This window comes from Schistocerca nitens, chromosome 10, assembly GCF_023898315.1.
Source record: "Schistocerca nitens isolate TAMUIC-IGC-003100 chromosome 10, iqSchNite1.1, whole genome shotgun sequence".
NCBI classification, from domain to species: Eukaryota; Metazoa; Arthropoda; class Insecta; order Orthoptera; family Acrididae; genus Schistocerca; species Schistocerca nitens.
Genome location: NC_064623.1, coordinates 215,908,557 through 215,923,342, shown reverse-complemented (window position 1 = coordinate 215,923,342; position 14,786 = coordinate 215,908,557). Strand labels below are relative to the sequence as shown.

General features: G+C 41.0%; 1 protein-coding gene across 4 annotated transcripts in view; it reads right to left on the bottom strand.

The window, feature by feature from the left end:
* LOC126210582 (replication protein A 70 kDa DNA-binding subunit-like) overlaps positions 1-14,786 on the bottom strand; it is a 339,516-nt gene that overhangs the window by 241,287 nt on the left and 83,443 nt on the right. For all 4 annotated transcript variants that reach the window (XM_049939850.1, XM_049939849.1, XM_049939847.1 and 1 more), the window contains exon 9: positions 4,474-4,708. In XM_049939850.1, the coding sequence (XP_049795807.1) occupies positions 4,474-4,708 (235 nt within the window). The remainder of the gene's footprint in view (positions 1-4,473; positions 4,709-14,786) is intronic.

Genomic DNA, 14,786 nt, shown 5'->3' with positions numbered 1-14,786 from the left:
AAAATTGTCCAATCACTACAGCCTTGCTGAAAGCAAATTCATAAAGAAACACATCTTGGACATTGCAGATGAACTACATGTTGGTAAAGAAAGAGTTTGAACAATTGGCATTACAACCATTAAAAGGAACCACTACTAGAGAAGATATTTTTGAACAAGTGGAAAAAACATCAAAATGTTAACCCTGCAGTGCATTCAAGTCAGTAGAGCTTGTTCTGATGGAACAACTGTGACAATTGTTTCACAAAAAGGTTTAGTTGGCATATTACGTGAAAAATCTGCTGAATTAAATACTAAGAAAGCCAATTCAACAATTCTTCACAGCATTATTTATGGAAGTTGGTGTGCTAATTGAATTAAAACAAAAAATGTGGTTGATGTGGTTACCATGCACATTAATTTTATGAAGTCCTAGACACTACATCACTTACAGTTCAAACAGTACTTGGGTGACCTATTACCCCATCACGAATATTTATCTTTCCACTGCAGAGTGGGATGAGTGAGTATGGCAAATATGCTGAAACATTTTTATGATCTTCAACCATAAATAGCAGATTTTGTGGCTATCAAAGAGAAGCTATTGCCCGAAGTAAATTAGTCCCAATGGATTTGTGATTTAACATTTACAATTGACAGCACAGGTCCTTCAAATGACTTAAATAATGAATTCCAGACACAAGGCCAGTTAGTTCGCAAATTATATAGCAATCTGAGAGCTGGTACTTAAGTTTCATTTGGATTAAAAAGCTTTACAATACTATATGATAAAAGCTAATTCTGAGAAATTTAAATCTGATGAATTCAAAAATACAAATGGTAATTCATAGTTATCTAGTTACAATGCATTTAGTTGTGGTGACATCCTTGGTCTAAGTGGAGGAATGGGAGGGGATAGGAATTAGTAGTGTAACATGTCGCTTCCACAAAGTGGAACCATCACCTACCTAGCCAACAAATGGTGATCATGATAGTTGAAACCATTAATTAGTGAGACAGCTTACAATCAAAACTCCCTGGAGTTTTCATTACTGTTTCTGTATGTGAACTGAAAGGGACGGATGTCGCATGTCTTCAAAGTGAGATGGTAAATTGTAGTATTCTGACGATTTGTGGTACCTGCTAGGCTCTATCTTTATTCCCCGCTTTGATATCCTGGCGTGGAAGAGGAGGGTGCCCAATCAACTATTGAGTGTGCTGTGACAATGGAGATGACGTCACGGTGAAAGAAAGACAAGTCTGTTATTCATTCAAATGTCAGATCTCTTTCATGTAACATTAAGCTGAATGTACATATCCTAACCTTACATGCAATATTTTTCTATATTAAGTAATTGTATCAGAAGCCGCAATATAACTGTTATACTATGATATACTTTCTATTATTTAGTAGAAAGCTGGGAATATTTCATGATTTACAGACTTTCAGCACAAGATACAAATGCAGAGAAAATGAAGTCCACCATGCAGTGCCTGATAGGTGCATGAGCAAATTGTAATTAAACATGCCTCGCTTCAGAATCTGGAGATAAATAAAAATTACCAAAGATGCAAAAGTGCAATTGCAATGCTAATTATCCTAAATTTTGAAGTTCAAACATCAATAACAACAGATCACCCCCCCCCCCCCCCGCCCCATGTCCCTCGGCACTTATGTCGTATGACCAATTGTAGTAAAGCTTTCAGAATGGAAAAAATGCCAAGTGGCTTCACAATTTATATTATGTGCAATCTGTTTGCTTAAGGTTGACGAATGGTTGGGCAAATGTTGGTGTGCATCGCCTCCAACAAGGTGGTCCAGAATAAGACACTTGTGTGCCAACCTGCAAGATAGCTCTCCATTGGAATCTTATTAGTCTGACAACTTGATGGGGCTGGTTGGACATAATCAACCAGCCCAAGTGGGAGCCTGTTCCTGCAACTGTCTGATTGGGTTTAATATCCACTTCTGCATTATGGAGGCAGAGAAGCTCATACATGTGCAATAAAACTTCTTGCAATAAAAAAGGAAAAGGTTGCATCAGCAATGTTGTTGTGGGGGATGGATGAGATCACTGTTTTTATAAGGCCCCTCCTTTCTTTGACAAATGTCGCTAAACACACACCAAGACAAGCTGCAACAACTCATTCACAATTAAGAACTAATTCTACCCACCAAGATCCTATCTCTCAGTACATCTCCACAACCATCAAGCTAATTTGTCTATGTGTCACCTGAAAGTAGTTCGTTTCATCATAGGCATCACAATCATCTTCTCCATAATACAGAAGATAAAATACAGCTAACGTCCATGCAATAAATTCAAATGAAGCACACTATATGAGGACCATGGACATACATCATTTACATTTCGTAAACAACAGCTCAACCTTATAAACAATACATTCTCCTTCAATTTCACGTAATAGGTATCACAAAAAACTCTGTAACGTTACATATTTGAATTTTTTGTAGAAATCATAATATGATGTTAGCTACATACAGCAATTTTTTTTTATTTTCACTTACTAAATATTTTGTAGCTTACCATATGTTTACTTTATCTCAATCTGAAAGCCAAATGTTCGTCAGATGATATTACTTCTCCGAAATTCAATCTTTTCGCAGTTGGCGTAAGCACTCATGAGTTGTGACCAAAAAGTAACAGGGATTTATGTTTCCCTTAAAGAATCGTTATGTATTCATCAACATTATCTTTATTCCCTTTCAAGTAATCCCCTCAGATATAATACACTTGTACAAACACTTAGCCTAATCTTGGAAGCACTTCTAGAACTCACTTTTTGTTACAGTTTTCAGCTCCTACAGCAATTTTGTTTTTATCTCATCAATGTAAGCAAAACAATGTCCTTCCAACACTCTCTACTGCATCAGGAATAGAAAGAAGTCGCAGGACACCTTTGATGAATACGGTGGCTAAGGTAACATAACGGCTTTGTTTTTAGCAAAAACATACATTGAGATGTAAGCAGGAGCATTATTGTGAAGTAATTTCCAGGACTGGTTTTCCCCACAATTCAGGTGGTTTTCTTTCAATTGCTTCTGGCAAACAGTGCATAACTTACAGACAGTATTCCTTACTGACTGTCTGACCATAAGGCAAGAACTCCTGATGCACCATCCCACTGTAATCAAAGCAACTTCATTCAGCAATTCTGAGCAATGTGTACACGCCTGTACATGCCGTCGTTTTTGGTCAAAATTCAACAATTTGGGAATAAACTTTGCTGGTACACGCTTCATGGCCAAACCATCCAAAAAATGGCTTGGCATCAGCCAACCAATATGGCAACATCATCAAAAAACCTCTCCAATAATGATTCAGCTATTTTTCAGAACCATTTTCTAGACTTCTTCCACACTGTCATTAGTAAAATTGACCCTCTTGTCATCTACAATGTGTTCTGACCTTCTTCGAAACATTTATACCACTTGTTAACTGATGTCTTATTCACAGTAGATTCGCCAGAAGTCCCAGTCATCATTTCGAATGTGGTGCTTCACTTTGTCCCATTTTTCAAGCAAAATGTAATGTGGATTCTTTGATTCTTCTTTTTCAAAAGAAAAAATTTGCTGAGCACTCGAAAACAACGATAACCTTTTTGACTGTCAACAATAAATTAAATATTAAAACAGCTGAAAATGCAAGGTTACACCAGGAACATGTGTACCAACAAATAACAAAAAATTGGAAATTGGATGTATAAAGCCCACAAAAATAAAAAATTCCCATTCCTTTTTCATGGCCTCATCTTTAAACTTTCCCATTATCAACCAGTAACAGTTGAAATATTCCCTCACACCTCTACCCTCCAGTTCTCAATGTAGGTGATGAAATTCCCATAGTATATAAAGGTACCTAGTTACAGACTGACCCACTCCCTCCTTTGCTTTTGCAGGATCATGATACGCATTTCTCTCAGACATTCAACCGGTGTCCACAGTATCAAGAAGCAGTTCACTTTATCGCAGCTGACAGTATGTTGAACGTAACTCGGATGCAGTGGACAAGCATCAGAGATCGCCAGTAGGTGGCCAACCAATGAGTTCAACAAATGGTGGTGGTTAGTGTTTAACGTCCCGTCGACAACGAGGTCATTAGAGACGGAGCGCAAGCTCGGGTTAGGGAAGGATTGGGAAGGAAATCGGCCGTGCCCTTTCAAAGGAACCATCCCGGCATTTGCCTGAAACGATTTAGGGAAATCACGGAAAACCTAAATCAGGATGGCTGGAGACGGGATTGAACCGTCGTCCTCCCGAATGCGAGTCCAGTGTGCTAACCACTGCGCCACCTCGCTCGGTAGTTCAACAAATAGTTCCAGTAGATGCATGCATTCATCGTTAAGGCTAACAACATAATCAACAGATTTTCTTCTCCTCCCCCCTCTCTCAAAACTGTATTAAAAACAGCATCCCAACATATAACTGGAGAACTGCAAACTTTCTGTGAAAAGAAACAAACAGTTACTCACTGCCTGCCACTTCCAGCTGCTCAGTCGAAATGTTGACATGTCCCTGTCTCTGATACCAGTCACGCAGCTGGTGTGCCTCTGGTATGTCAGGGTTCACTCTGACAGTGTTCCACCTCTGAACCGATGCTGAGCGCCGACCGCCAAAGTCTGACTGTTTGGCACCCTTTACTGCCAGCACACAACCGGGAGTCACCGAGAACTCTTCAGCCCGTGTGCCCCACAAAGTCAGCTTCACCTGTGGGGAAAATGCAACCTGTTATACTCTGATTAAAACTGCTCTGTGATTGGCATTTCAGCCAGTCTAGTAGCAGGGTTCAGCCATCAGCAGACTGACATCTCAGCAGACTGCCATCCTTGGACTGACATCTCTGCCCAAACTCTTTGCCTCTGTATATGTCTGCTTGTGTCTGTATATGTGTGGATGGATGTGTGTGTGTGTGTGTGTGTGTGCGCGAGTGTATACCCGTCCTTTTTTCCCTCTAAGATAAGTCTTTCCGCTCCCGGGATTGGAATGACTCCTTACCCTCTCCCTTAAAACCCACATCCTTCCCTCTTTCCTGACGAAGCAACCGTGTGTTTGTGTTTGTATGTCTATCGACCTGCCAGTGCTTTCGTTCGGTACAAAGATGATGAGACTTACCAAACAAAAGCGCTGGCAGGTCGATAGACACACAAACATACACACAAAATTCAAGCTTTCGCAACAAACAGTTGCTTCATCAGGAAAGAGGGAAGGAGAGGGAAAGAGGGAAGGAGAGGGAAAGACGAAAGGATGTGGGTTTTAAGGGAGAGGGTAAGGAGTCATTCCAATCCCGGGAGCGGAAAGACTTGCCTTAGGGGGAAAAAAGGACAGGTATACACTCGCACACACACACACGCAGACATATACAGAGACAAAGAGTTTGGGCAGAGATGTCAGTCGAGGTGGAAGTGCAGAGGCAAAGATGTTGTTGAATGACAGGTGAGGTATGAGTGGCGGCAACTTGAAATTAGCAGAGATTGAGGCCTGGTGGATAACGGGAAGAGAGGATATATTGAAGAGCAAGTTCCCATCTCCGGAGTTCGGATAGGTTGGTGTTAGTGGGAAGTATCCAGATAACCCGGACGGTGTAACACTGTGCCAAGATGTGCTGGCCGTGCACCAATGCATGTTTAGCCACAGGGTGATCCTCATTACCAACAAACACTGTCTGCCTGTGTCCATTCATGCGAATGGACAGTTTGTTGCTGGCCATTCCCACATAGAATGCGTCACAGTGTAGGCAGGTCAGTTGGTAAATCACGTGGGTGCTTTCACACGTGGCTCTGCCTTTGATCGTGTACACCTTCCGGGTTACAGGACTGGAGTAGGTGGTGGTGGCAGGGTGCATGGGACAGGTTTTACACCGGGGACGGTTACAAGGGTAGGAGCCAGAGGGTAGGGAAGGTGGTTTGGGGATTTCATAGGGATGAACTAAGAGGTTACAAAGGTTAGGTGGACGGCGGAAAGACACTCTTGGTCGAGTGGGGAGGATATCATGAAGGATGGATCTCGTTTCAGGGCAGGATTTGAGGAAGTCGTATCCCTGCTGGAGAGCCACATTCGGAGTCTGATCCAGTCCCGGAAAGTATCCTGTCACAAGTGGGGCACTTTTGTGGTTCTTCTGTGGGAGGTTCTGGGTTTGAGAGGATGAGGAAGTGGCTCTGGTTATTTGCTTCTGTACCAGGTCGGGAGGGTAGTTGCGGGATGCGAAAGCTGTTGTCAGGTTGTTGGTGTAATGGTTCACGGATTCAGGACTGGAGCAGATTCGTTTGTCACGGAAACCTAGGCTGTATGGAAGGGACCGTTTGATGTGAAATGGGTGGCAGATGTCATAATGGAGGTACTGTTGCTTGTTGGTGGGTTTGATGTGGACGGACGTGTGAAGCTGGCCATTGGACAGATGGAGGTCAACGTCAAGGAAAGTGGCATGGGATTTGGAGTAGGACCAGGTGAATCTGATGGAACCAAAGGAGTTGAGGTTGGAGAGGAAATTCTGGAGTTCTTCTTCACTGTTAGTCCACATCATGAAGATGTCATCAATAAATCTGTACCAAACTCTGGGTTGGCAGGCCTGGGTAACCAAGAAGGCTTCCTCTAAGCGACCCATGAATAGGTTGGCGTACGAGGGGGCCATCCTGGTACCCATGGCTGTTCCCTTTAATTGTTGGTATGTCTGGCCTTCAAAACTGAAGAAGTTGTGGGTCAGGATGAAGCTGGCTAAGGTAAAGAGGAAAGAGGTTTTAGGTAGGGTGGCAGGTGATCGGAGTGAAAGGAAGTGCTCCATCGCAGCGAGGCCCTGGACGTGCGGGATATTTGCATATAAGGAAGTGGCATCAATGGTTACAAGGATGGTTTCTGGGGGTAACAGATTGGGTAAGGATTCCAGGCGTTCAAGAAAGTGGTTGGTGTCTTTGATGAAGGATGGTAGACTGCATGTAATGGGTTGAGGTGTTGATCTACGTAGGCAGAGATACGTTCTGTGGGGGCTTGGTAACCAGCTACAATGGGGCGGCCGGGATGATTGGGTTTGTGAATTTTAGGAAGAAGGAAGAAGGTAGAAGGTAGGGGTGCGGGGTGTCGGTGGGGTCAGGAGGTTGATGGAGTCAGGTGAAAGGTCTTGTAGGGGGCCTAAGGTTCTGAGGATTCCTTGAAGCTCCGCCTGGACATCACGAATGGGATTACCTTGGAAAACTTTGTATGTGGTGTTGTCTGAAAGCTGACGCAGTCCCTCAGCCACATACTCCCAATGATCAAGTACCACGGTCGTGGAACCCTTGTCCGCCGGAAGGATGACGATGGATCGGTTAGCCTTCAGATCACGGATAGCCTGGGCTTCAGCAGTGGTGATGTTGGGTGTAGGATTAAGGTTTTTTAAGAAGGATTGAGAGGCAAGGCTGGAAGTCAGAAATTCCTGGAAGGTTTGGAGAGGGTGATTTTGAGGAAGAGGAGGTGGGTCCCGCTGTGACGGAGGACGGAACTGTTCCAGACAGGGTTCAATTTGGATAGTGTCTTGGGGAGTTGGATCATTAGGAGTAGGGTTAGGATCATTTTTCTTCGTGGCAAAGTGATTTTCCCCCTAAGGTAAGTCTTTCCGCTCCCGGGATTGGAATGACTCCTTACCCTCTCCCTTAAAACCCACATCCTTTCATCTTTCCCTCTCCTTCCCTCTTTCCTGACGAAGCAACCGTTGGTTGTGAAAGCTAGAATTTTGTGTGTATGTTTGTGTGTCTATCGACGTGCCAGCGCTTTTGTTTGGTAAGTCACATCGTCTTTGTTTTCAGATATATTTTTCCCACGTGGAATGTTTCCCATTTATCCTAAAGACAAACACATTTCTCCCAATAAGAGACTAGTTTGTTGATACCATCAGTGTAGAATATTTATTTGACTTTGTTCAAGGAGCCACGATCTCACCTCTGCTTTGAACACTTCATCCCTGTCAAAGTGAAGTCTTCATAGGTGTTCTTTAAATTTGGCAAAATGATGAAAATCACATGGGGCCATGTCAGGGACTGTACAGTGGATGACCGATGACAGTAAACACAAGGTGTCGAGAAATTGTGTGTGGTCTGGCATTGTAATTCTGAACAGAGTGTGCTCCATTTGTGGCCAATTAGAAAATAAACCACAGCATGCCATTCCTCGTGCACCACAATGGTACATGCTAAAATTTAGAGTCCTCTAGTGGCACAGGGTTCCAGCCTGCACCACTGCAAAAGGGAAAAATCTAGCAAATAACATGCACAACATACCTCAAGCACTACTGAGAACAGAATAAAAAATTTGGAGACATTATTTTTTAGCGCTATCTTTTATATGTGATGGCAGGTGAGACCGCATGAAGGTAGTTCTTTCTAATAATTTTTAAAGGCAATGACCACAGTAATTATTATTAATGTTTTGAATAAAATGAATATATGAGGTTTTGCATGGAGTCTGACTTCTCATTTTCAAATACATTATCATCCCTGAATTGCAAACTACAAGGGTAAGTCAATTATTATCCGCAATTTAGTTACATTTTTGATTATTTTGGTAGTACTGTCATTTTATGTTGATTACACATGCTTTGTTTATTTGTTGTTATATCTTTGCAATTTTAAAGCTGCTAGGTTAGTTTCGTTATCGCTGCCGTGCTGTTAATCGTGGCTGCTCCGCTCTCTATTTTCACCAAAAAAGAGCAATATTCAGTGATCCGTTTTTTGTGGTCGGAAGGCAATCAGGGGCCGAAATTCATAGAAGACTTTCGGTACAGCACAGGAACAGTGTTTTACCACAACGGAGTGTCTACGAATGGCTTGAAAAATTCCAAAATGGTCAGATGAGTGTTACGCATTCACATGAAATGATTCTCTTAGACAGACGATTAACTATTGACGAAGTGGCACATCGTCAGCAAATTAGTCACAGTTCTGCTATGAAATCACCTACAACAGATTTGGGTTTCATAAAGTTTGTGCAAGATGGGTCCCAAAACAACTCACACAGTTGCATAAACAAATGCGCTTGGACATCTGCTACAACCATTTGGATCGCTATGGTAATGAAAGGGACAAACTTCTTAGACAGGATAATTACTGGTGATGAAACATGGATCCATCATTACGAGCTGGAGAGTAAACGGCAGAGTATGGAATGGAAACATCCAAATTTGCCATGCAAGAAAAAGTTCAAGACCAAACCGTCTGCTGGAAAACTAATGCTTACGGTTTTTTGGGATGCACGAGGTCCAGTTTTGTAGCATTATGGGGAAAGGGGCACAACAATAAACAGTGTATGTTACAATGAGATGCTTACTGCCAGGCTAAAGCCTGCAATTCGAAGTAAACGCCGAGGATTGCTGTCAAAAGGTGTTGTGTTGTTGCACGACAATGCCCGTTTGCATACTGCTGCCCGGACTGCTGAAATGCTCCAGAACCTCAAATTTGAAGAACTGGATCATCCTCCATATAGTCCCGATCTTGCCCCTTCTGAGTATCACTTGTCTGGCCCATTCAAACAGGAATTCTGCAGCGATCAGACATGGACAACAACTTCGATGGCTGACTATGCAAAGTATAAATAATGAATGTGGCATTACCCATTCGTATAACAGTAATAATAATGACAACATGCTTTGATCATAACTTTAAGCATATACAAAATAAGAGCTAAAAATTTTAGTATTAATTATTTTTTTATGATATGTTTAAGAACAGAAATATTACAATATACAGATCCTAAGATTACACAAAAATCATTGGAGGTCACAAATAAATTTTAACTTTATGATTGATGTTTCAGAGTGTTTGGTGGAAGGGGCCAGTTTACAGTCAATCTTAGTTCTTTCTTGAGCACCCCGTGTTCTGTATACGCATGGATAGCCTGCTGGAAATATCAAGGAACCCCCCCCCACACACACACAAACACATGCATAAAGCTATTTTATTCAAGCTATAATATTATCGAAGATAGAAACAGAGATTCTTTGTCTTTTGCCCACCAGGAAGCAAGTGCTTTCACAACTACCTGCACAGCATCCCTCGCATATAGCAGACACATGTTAATGCAATCTGTACAGCTGCCTATACGGGCTCAATAACAATCTAGGCATAATAATAAATGTGTACAGCATACATTTATGCACATTTTGGGACTGGTTCACTCATTACAACAACAAACTTGTGTTGTACAGTCGTAAAAACAGCAAACTATACAGTGTCATGACTGCTTTACAACTGCCATACCATAAATGGAATAAAATTTGAGAGCAGGTAGCTCAGTTGTTCCAGTTCACAGCTTTGGAAAAATTGCACTGTCAATGAAGGTTGTGAATGACAATTTTCTTACCACAACAATAACAAAAGCATTTCGCAATGCAGTAACTGGTTTCAAACAGACAGTGGTCATCAGGCTTAAAGCACATACTGCAAGTGGTGACGTAACATTCCCGATTCATTGTCAACACAAACTGATGAGCCAAAACATTATGACCACTGCTGACTGTAATATTAAACACCATCCGGTGGCTTTTCAAGCATGTGATGAAGTAAGGAAAATATGTAAGCAGAACAGAGACAAATGGAGAGTCATTCTAGCAACAATATGGGCCCATAATATAATTTTTACCTAGTACAAACTCTCGGCATACTGTCACATGCTGACAGTTTAGCAGATTTTCGCGCCCAGGTTTCCATGTAATTGTGACATACCATATTTTATAGACTATATGATGCCATGGACTATAGGATTCACCTTAATATTTAGGTAATTGTTAGTAGCATTTTTACCACTTTTGTTATTCAACTGCAAAGCCAGACTATTTCTTAGTTCATAAAACCAAACTGACCTTTAAAATCCCGGAACATCATCATCTGAACTTTCTTCTTCTTCCTCTTCATCGTCATCATTGTCCTCTCCATATATAAGATGGTCTTCACTGCCATCAAGAGTGTTACGTATGCTGTACATCTTGAAAGATTTTAAAATTAATGTCTACGGCTTGTTTTATCCACTGTCACACTTGTTTGATTGTAGGTCATTTTGAAACTCCCTTCGGCATTAATTCACATTAGGTTTAATCCATCATTCATTTGTTCCAGTTGTCTCTCATATACACTTTAAATAATTTATTTATCGAGACATCAAGAAGTTGCAACTGCGAAATAAGTCCTCCCAGAATAATGGCAAGCTCAGTACCTCCCTGTCACACTTTCTCTTTCACAGTATTTTTCAAATGACTACAAAACTGATCTACCACAAGAAGAGAACTCTTCTTCGATAGAGCATCTTTCCTTCTCTCCCACACTTCATTAATCCATAATTTCATACCAGCGTCACCCATCCAAGCCTTGTCATGCACATGAACAACAACACCTGGCAGTATTTCAGAAGGTTGAGGCATTGTTTTGTGCTTGAAATTGATCACTGGATTAAGATTAGTACCATCAGCACAACATGAAAGGACAACAGTGTAGTTCATTTTTCCATGTAAATTTTAGCACCTTTCATGACAACAGTTCTGTCACTCGGTACAACAAATGTCACTATTTGGCTTAGTTCAAAATTAGTTTTCTTTCCATTTTGAAAAATACAGTGATGGAAACATATTTTTTCTCTCTTCATACTCTTGTGGCACTTTCTGAGATATTTTAGTTTTGGCTCACACGGTAAATCCATGACGCTTCATATACCTGTAGCATCAACCAACTCCACCCTTAATGTCTGTAAGTTCCACTGTAGTGTTAGCTTATGAGTGTATTTGAATAATTTTTGTATTAATTTCGATGTCATTTTGACGGTGTCCTCGAATCAATTTCATTATGTCATCTTCCAGTTCTGGCCATTTCACATTCATTTCTCTATTTTCATATTTAGTCTCCCTCATTTTCTTCAGTTCTGACAATCACGAATGCTTTTTTCTGTTGGTGGAAACCCGAACTGCCGTTCAGCTGCTCTATTTCAATGCATATGCTATTACTTTAAATTCGTAGCCCGCATCATATGAATACCTCTTATTTTTTCCATTCCAAAACTGGCTACTAACAAAAATATTGTACTGTTATCGAAGACACACATCACCTTTGATTCAAGTTCACTGGTACTATAGATTGCAGTGACGCAACACAGGCTGAACAGTGTTCTGGGTTTATGATGGCAAGACTGGAGAGAGACAGTGTTAACAAGCTTGTGGATCCCCACAGCTCATGATCGTTACACTGGTGCACTTGCTACAGCAAATTGAATCCAATAATGCCTCACAGAGATAGGTTGCCCACGGCATAAAATACATGGCCATTTTTAAGAATGGAGGGAATTAAATATCAAACACTGGATATTTTTATATTAATTTTGAGTATAAGACGCTCCTGAATTTTAGAGGCTATTTTTCAAAGAAAGACATGTGTCTTATAATCCACAAAATATGGTATTTCACACACATATGTTGATTGAAATATTGTAGTGATTTTGTAATCTCATTATGGAGACTTGAGGAAAGCACATCCTGGACAATTTTAATGTTAAAGGATTTGTCTTTAAAATGGGAATTGCCTTGTAGATCAATCAGTTACAATTGGAACAGTATAGAAAATAAATGTACGAAAGTCATTGTCGTTGAAACATTCCAGAAACTATCCTTCTAGTTGTTCTTTAATACCAGTGAGCTTAGGGAACTGGACTGTGTTTGTCAGAAACACAACATAATTTCTTTTTAAATGCATTCCCATCAAAGCAGAAAGAGTCAAAAAGTAGCCAGGTATGTCCCTGCACTTAACCAACAACCTCTGCAGTAATATATAAAGTCTCCATACTCTTCATTCAAATCCATCGAAAAACTGCTGCAACTGACAGTGGAGTAATGTCTGCCATCTCAGAAATTTTACTATTTCTTCCTTTGCCTGAAACTTTAGCACGAAATGGTTCTTGATGTACAGGACAATGAATTCCATTTATTAATCATTGTAATTTTTTGCTCTTTCATTGTAAACTAGGTCACTAAATTCTGTCTGCTTGATACTGTAGTGTCGTTTCATAGCAAATCCGCAGTATCCACCACTTACGTGATTGCATAAACCCACCACTTACGTGATTGCATAACATGCAGAGAATTCTCATCCCTCTCTACTGTCATTCCAATTCATTTTTAAAGACTTGTGACTATTGATTGCTAGACTGCCTCTATGCAAACAGCCACTGAACCTGTGAACATATTTCATACAATGAACAAATAGCAAAACGTAAACAGCACTGGGAACACAATTCTTTCAAATGTAACTGAGGTGTGCAGACTGAAAAATGCCACACTGTAATACTAAATAAAATGTTGCACTGTAACGGGTACTTCCGAGAAGGTCAGAGCAAAGCCGAGACGGGCAAAGCCTCGGCCCGCACACCTGGCACGTGTCAAGTTTGGCACGCCGTGGCCAGCCCTGGTCAAGAGTACTGACAGAAAGTGGCAGGAAGATAGTAAAAACACGAGTAGGTGAGGGGTCTACACCTCATCACAGAACATAACAAAATCTGGCTGACCCACTCTGTAAGGTAGGATGTTCACACGGACGTCCACGAGACTTGCGGTAGTGATCAGAGACGCTATGACACATATTGATTAGGTAACATTATTGCAAACCACCTGCAACCCTTTATGATTGATGTCTTACCCCTGGTGATGGTATTTTCTAGCAGGGTAATTTTGTGTGTCTCAAATCCAGAACCACGTGTCTGTGGTCAGTTGAGTCAAGCCGATGATTTGATTACCAAATTCCTCTGATCTGAACCTGATGGAACACACGTGGGAAGCTATCGAGAGGCTAGATTCAGTCCCACAAACCATCGTGTAGGGTTTCACCGAGCACTTCGCACTTCGGCTTTCAGTTTCACATCCACGTTCTGCCAGAAGTCTGTCCTCGACCAGGAGGCATTCCTCTTCCAGAGAGCATTTATGCACCTCACTACTACATGATGGAGTATATGAAGCACTGTCTGAAAGAAGCTGCATAAATATTCAGTCAGATCTTCATAAGATTTCAAAGTGGTGCCAGGGTTGCCACAAGTTTCCCCAAGTGACATTCCCTGATATTTCCCTGATTTCCAGACATGTTTTAGCATTTTTCCCTGATAAATTTTTAGATCTCAAGCGTAAGTAGAGACATAAGTAGACAAAAAAAGTAAGGACTTTAAAAATCTTACATACTAATATCAACATCTTTTGTAATAAACTGTCTTTCGATGGAGAAAGCGAGCCAAATGGTATATGTTTTATTAAGACCACTGTTGTTATTTTATTTCAATAAAACAAAACACATTTGGTGACAAAAATATGCAATTCCTTGGAGTTGCAGGACAAATTTAAAATACCTTCACAAATTTCAGAAATAACTGCAGAAAAATGTAGTCATCTCGAAAGACATGTATAAGGTGGGAAAGAGTTGTGTAAACCGACACTATAGGTGACCGGCGACGCGCGCGAACAGCAAGATGGCGTAATATTCTAGGTCAGAAACAAAGTGCAAAAGTTTTGTTTTTCTGTGTAAAAAGCAGCCACACACCATCCAACGAACGTGAGTACACTACTAGCTAAGCAACAGCTAAATACACACCAAAATAACTGGTTTCCACAACACTACCACAGCCCCAAGTATATACTGCTGACATACGAAGTTCACCTTTCAGTATTTGTTTACTAACAGCCACTCACATGGTTGCAGATGACATGATGTTCGCTACGTAAAAAGACAGCAACAGATAAAAGAGCACAGAAAATAATTGCTTAAAGCATGCTGTAGCATACAATAAATAAGGTAGTATGGAA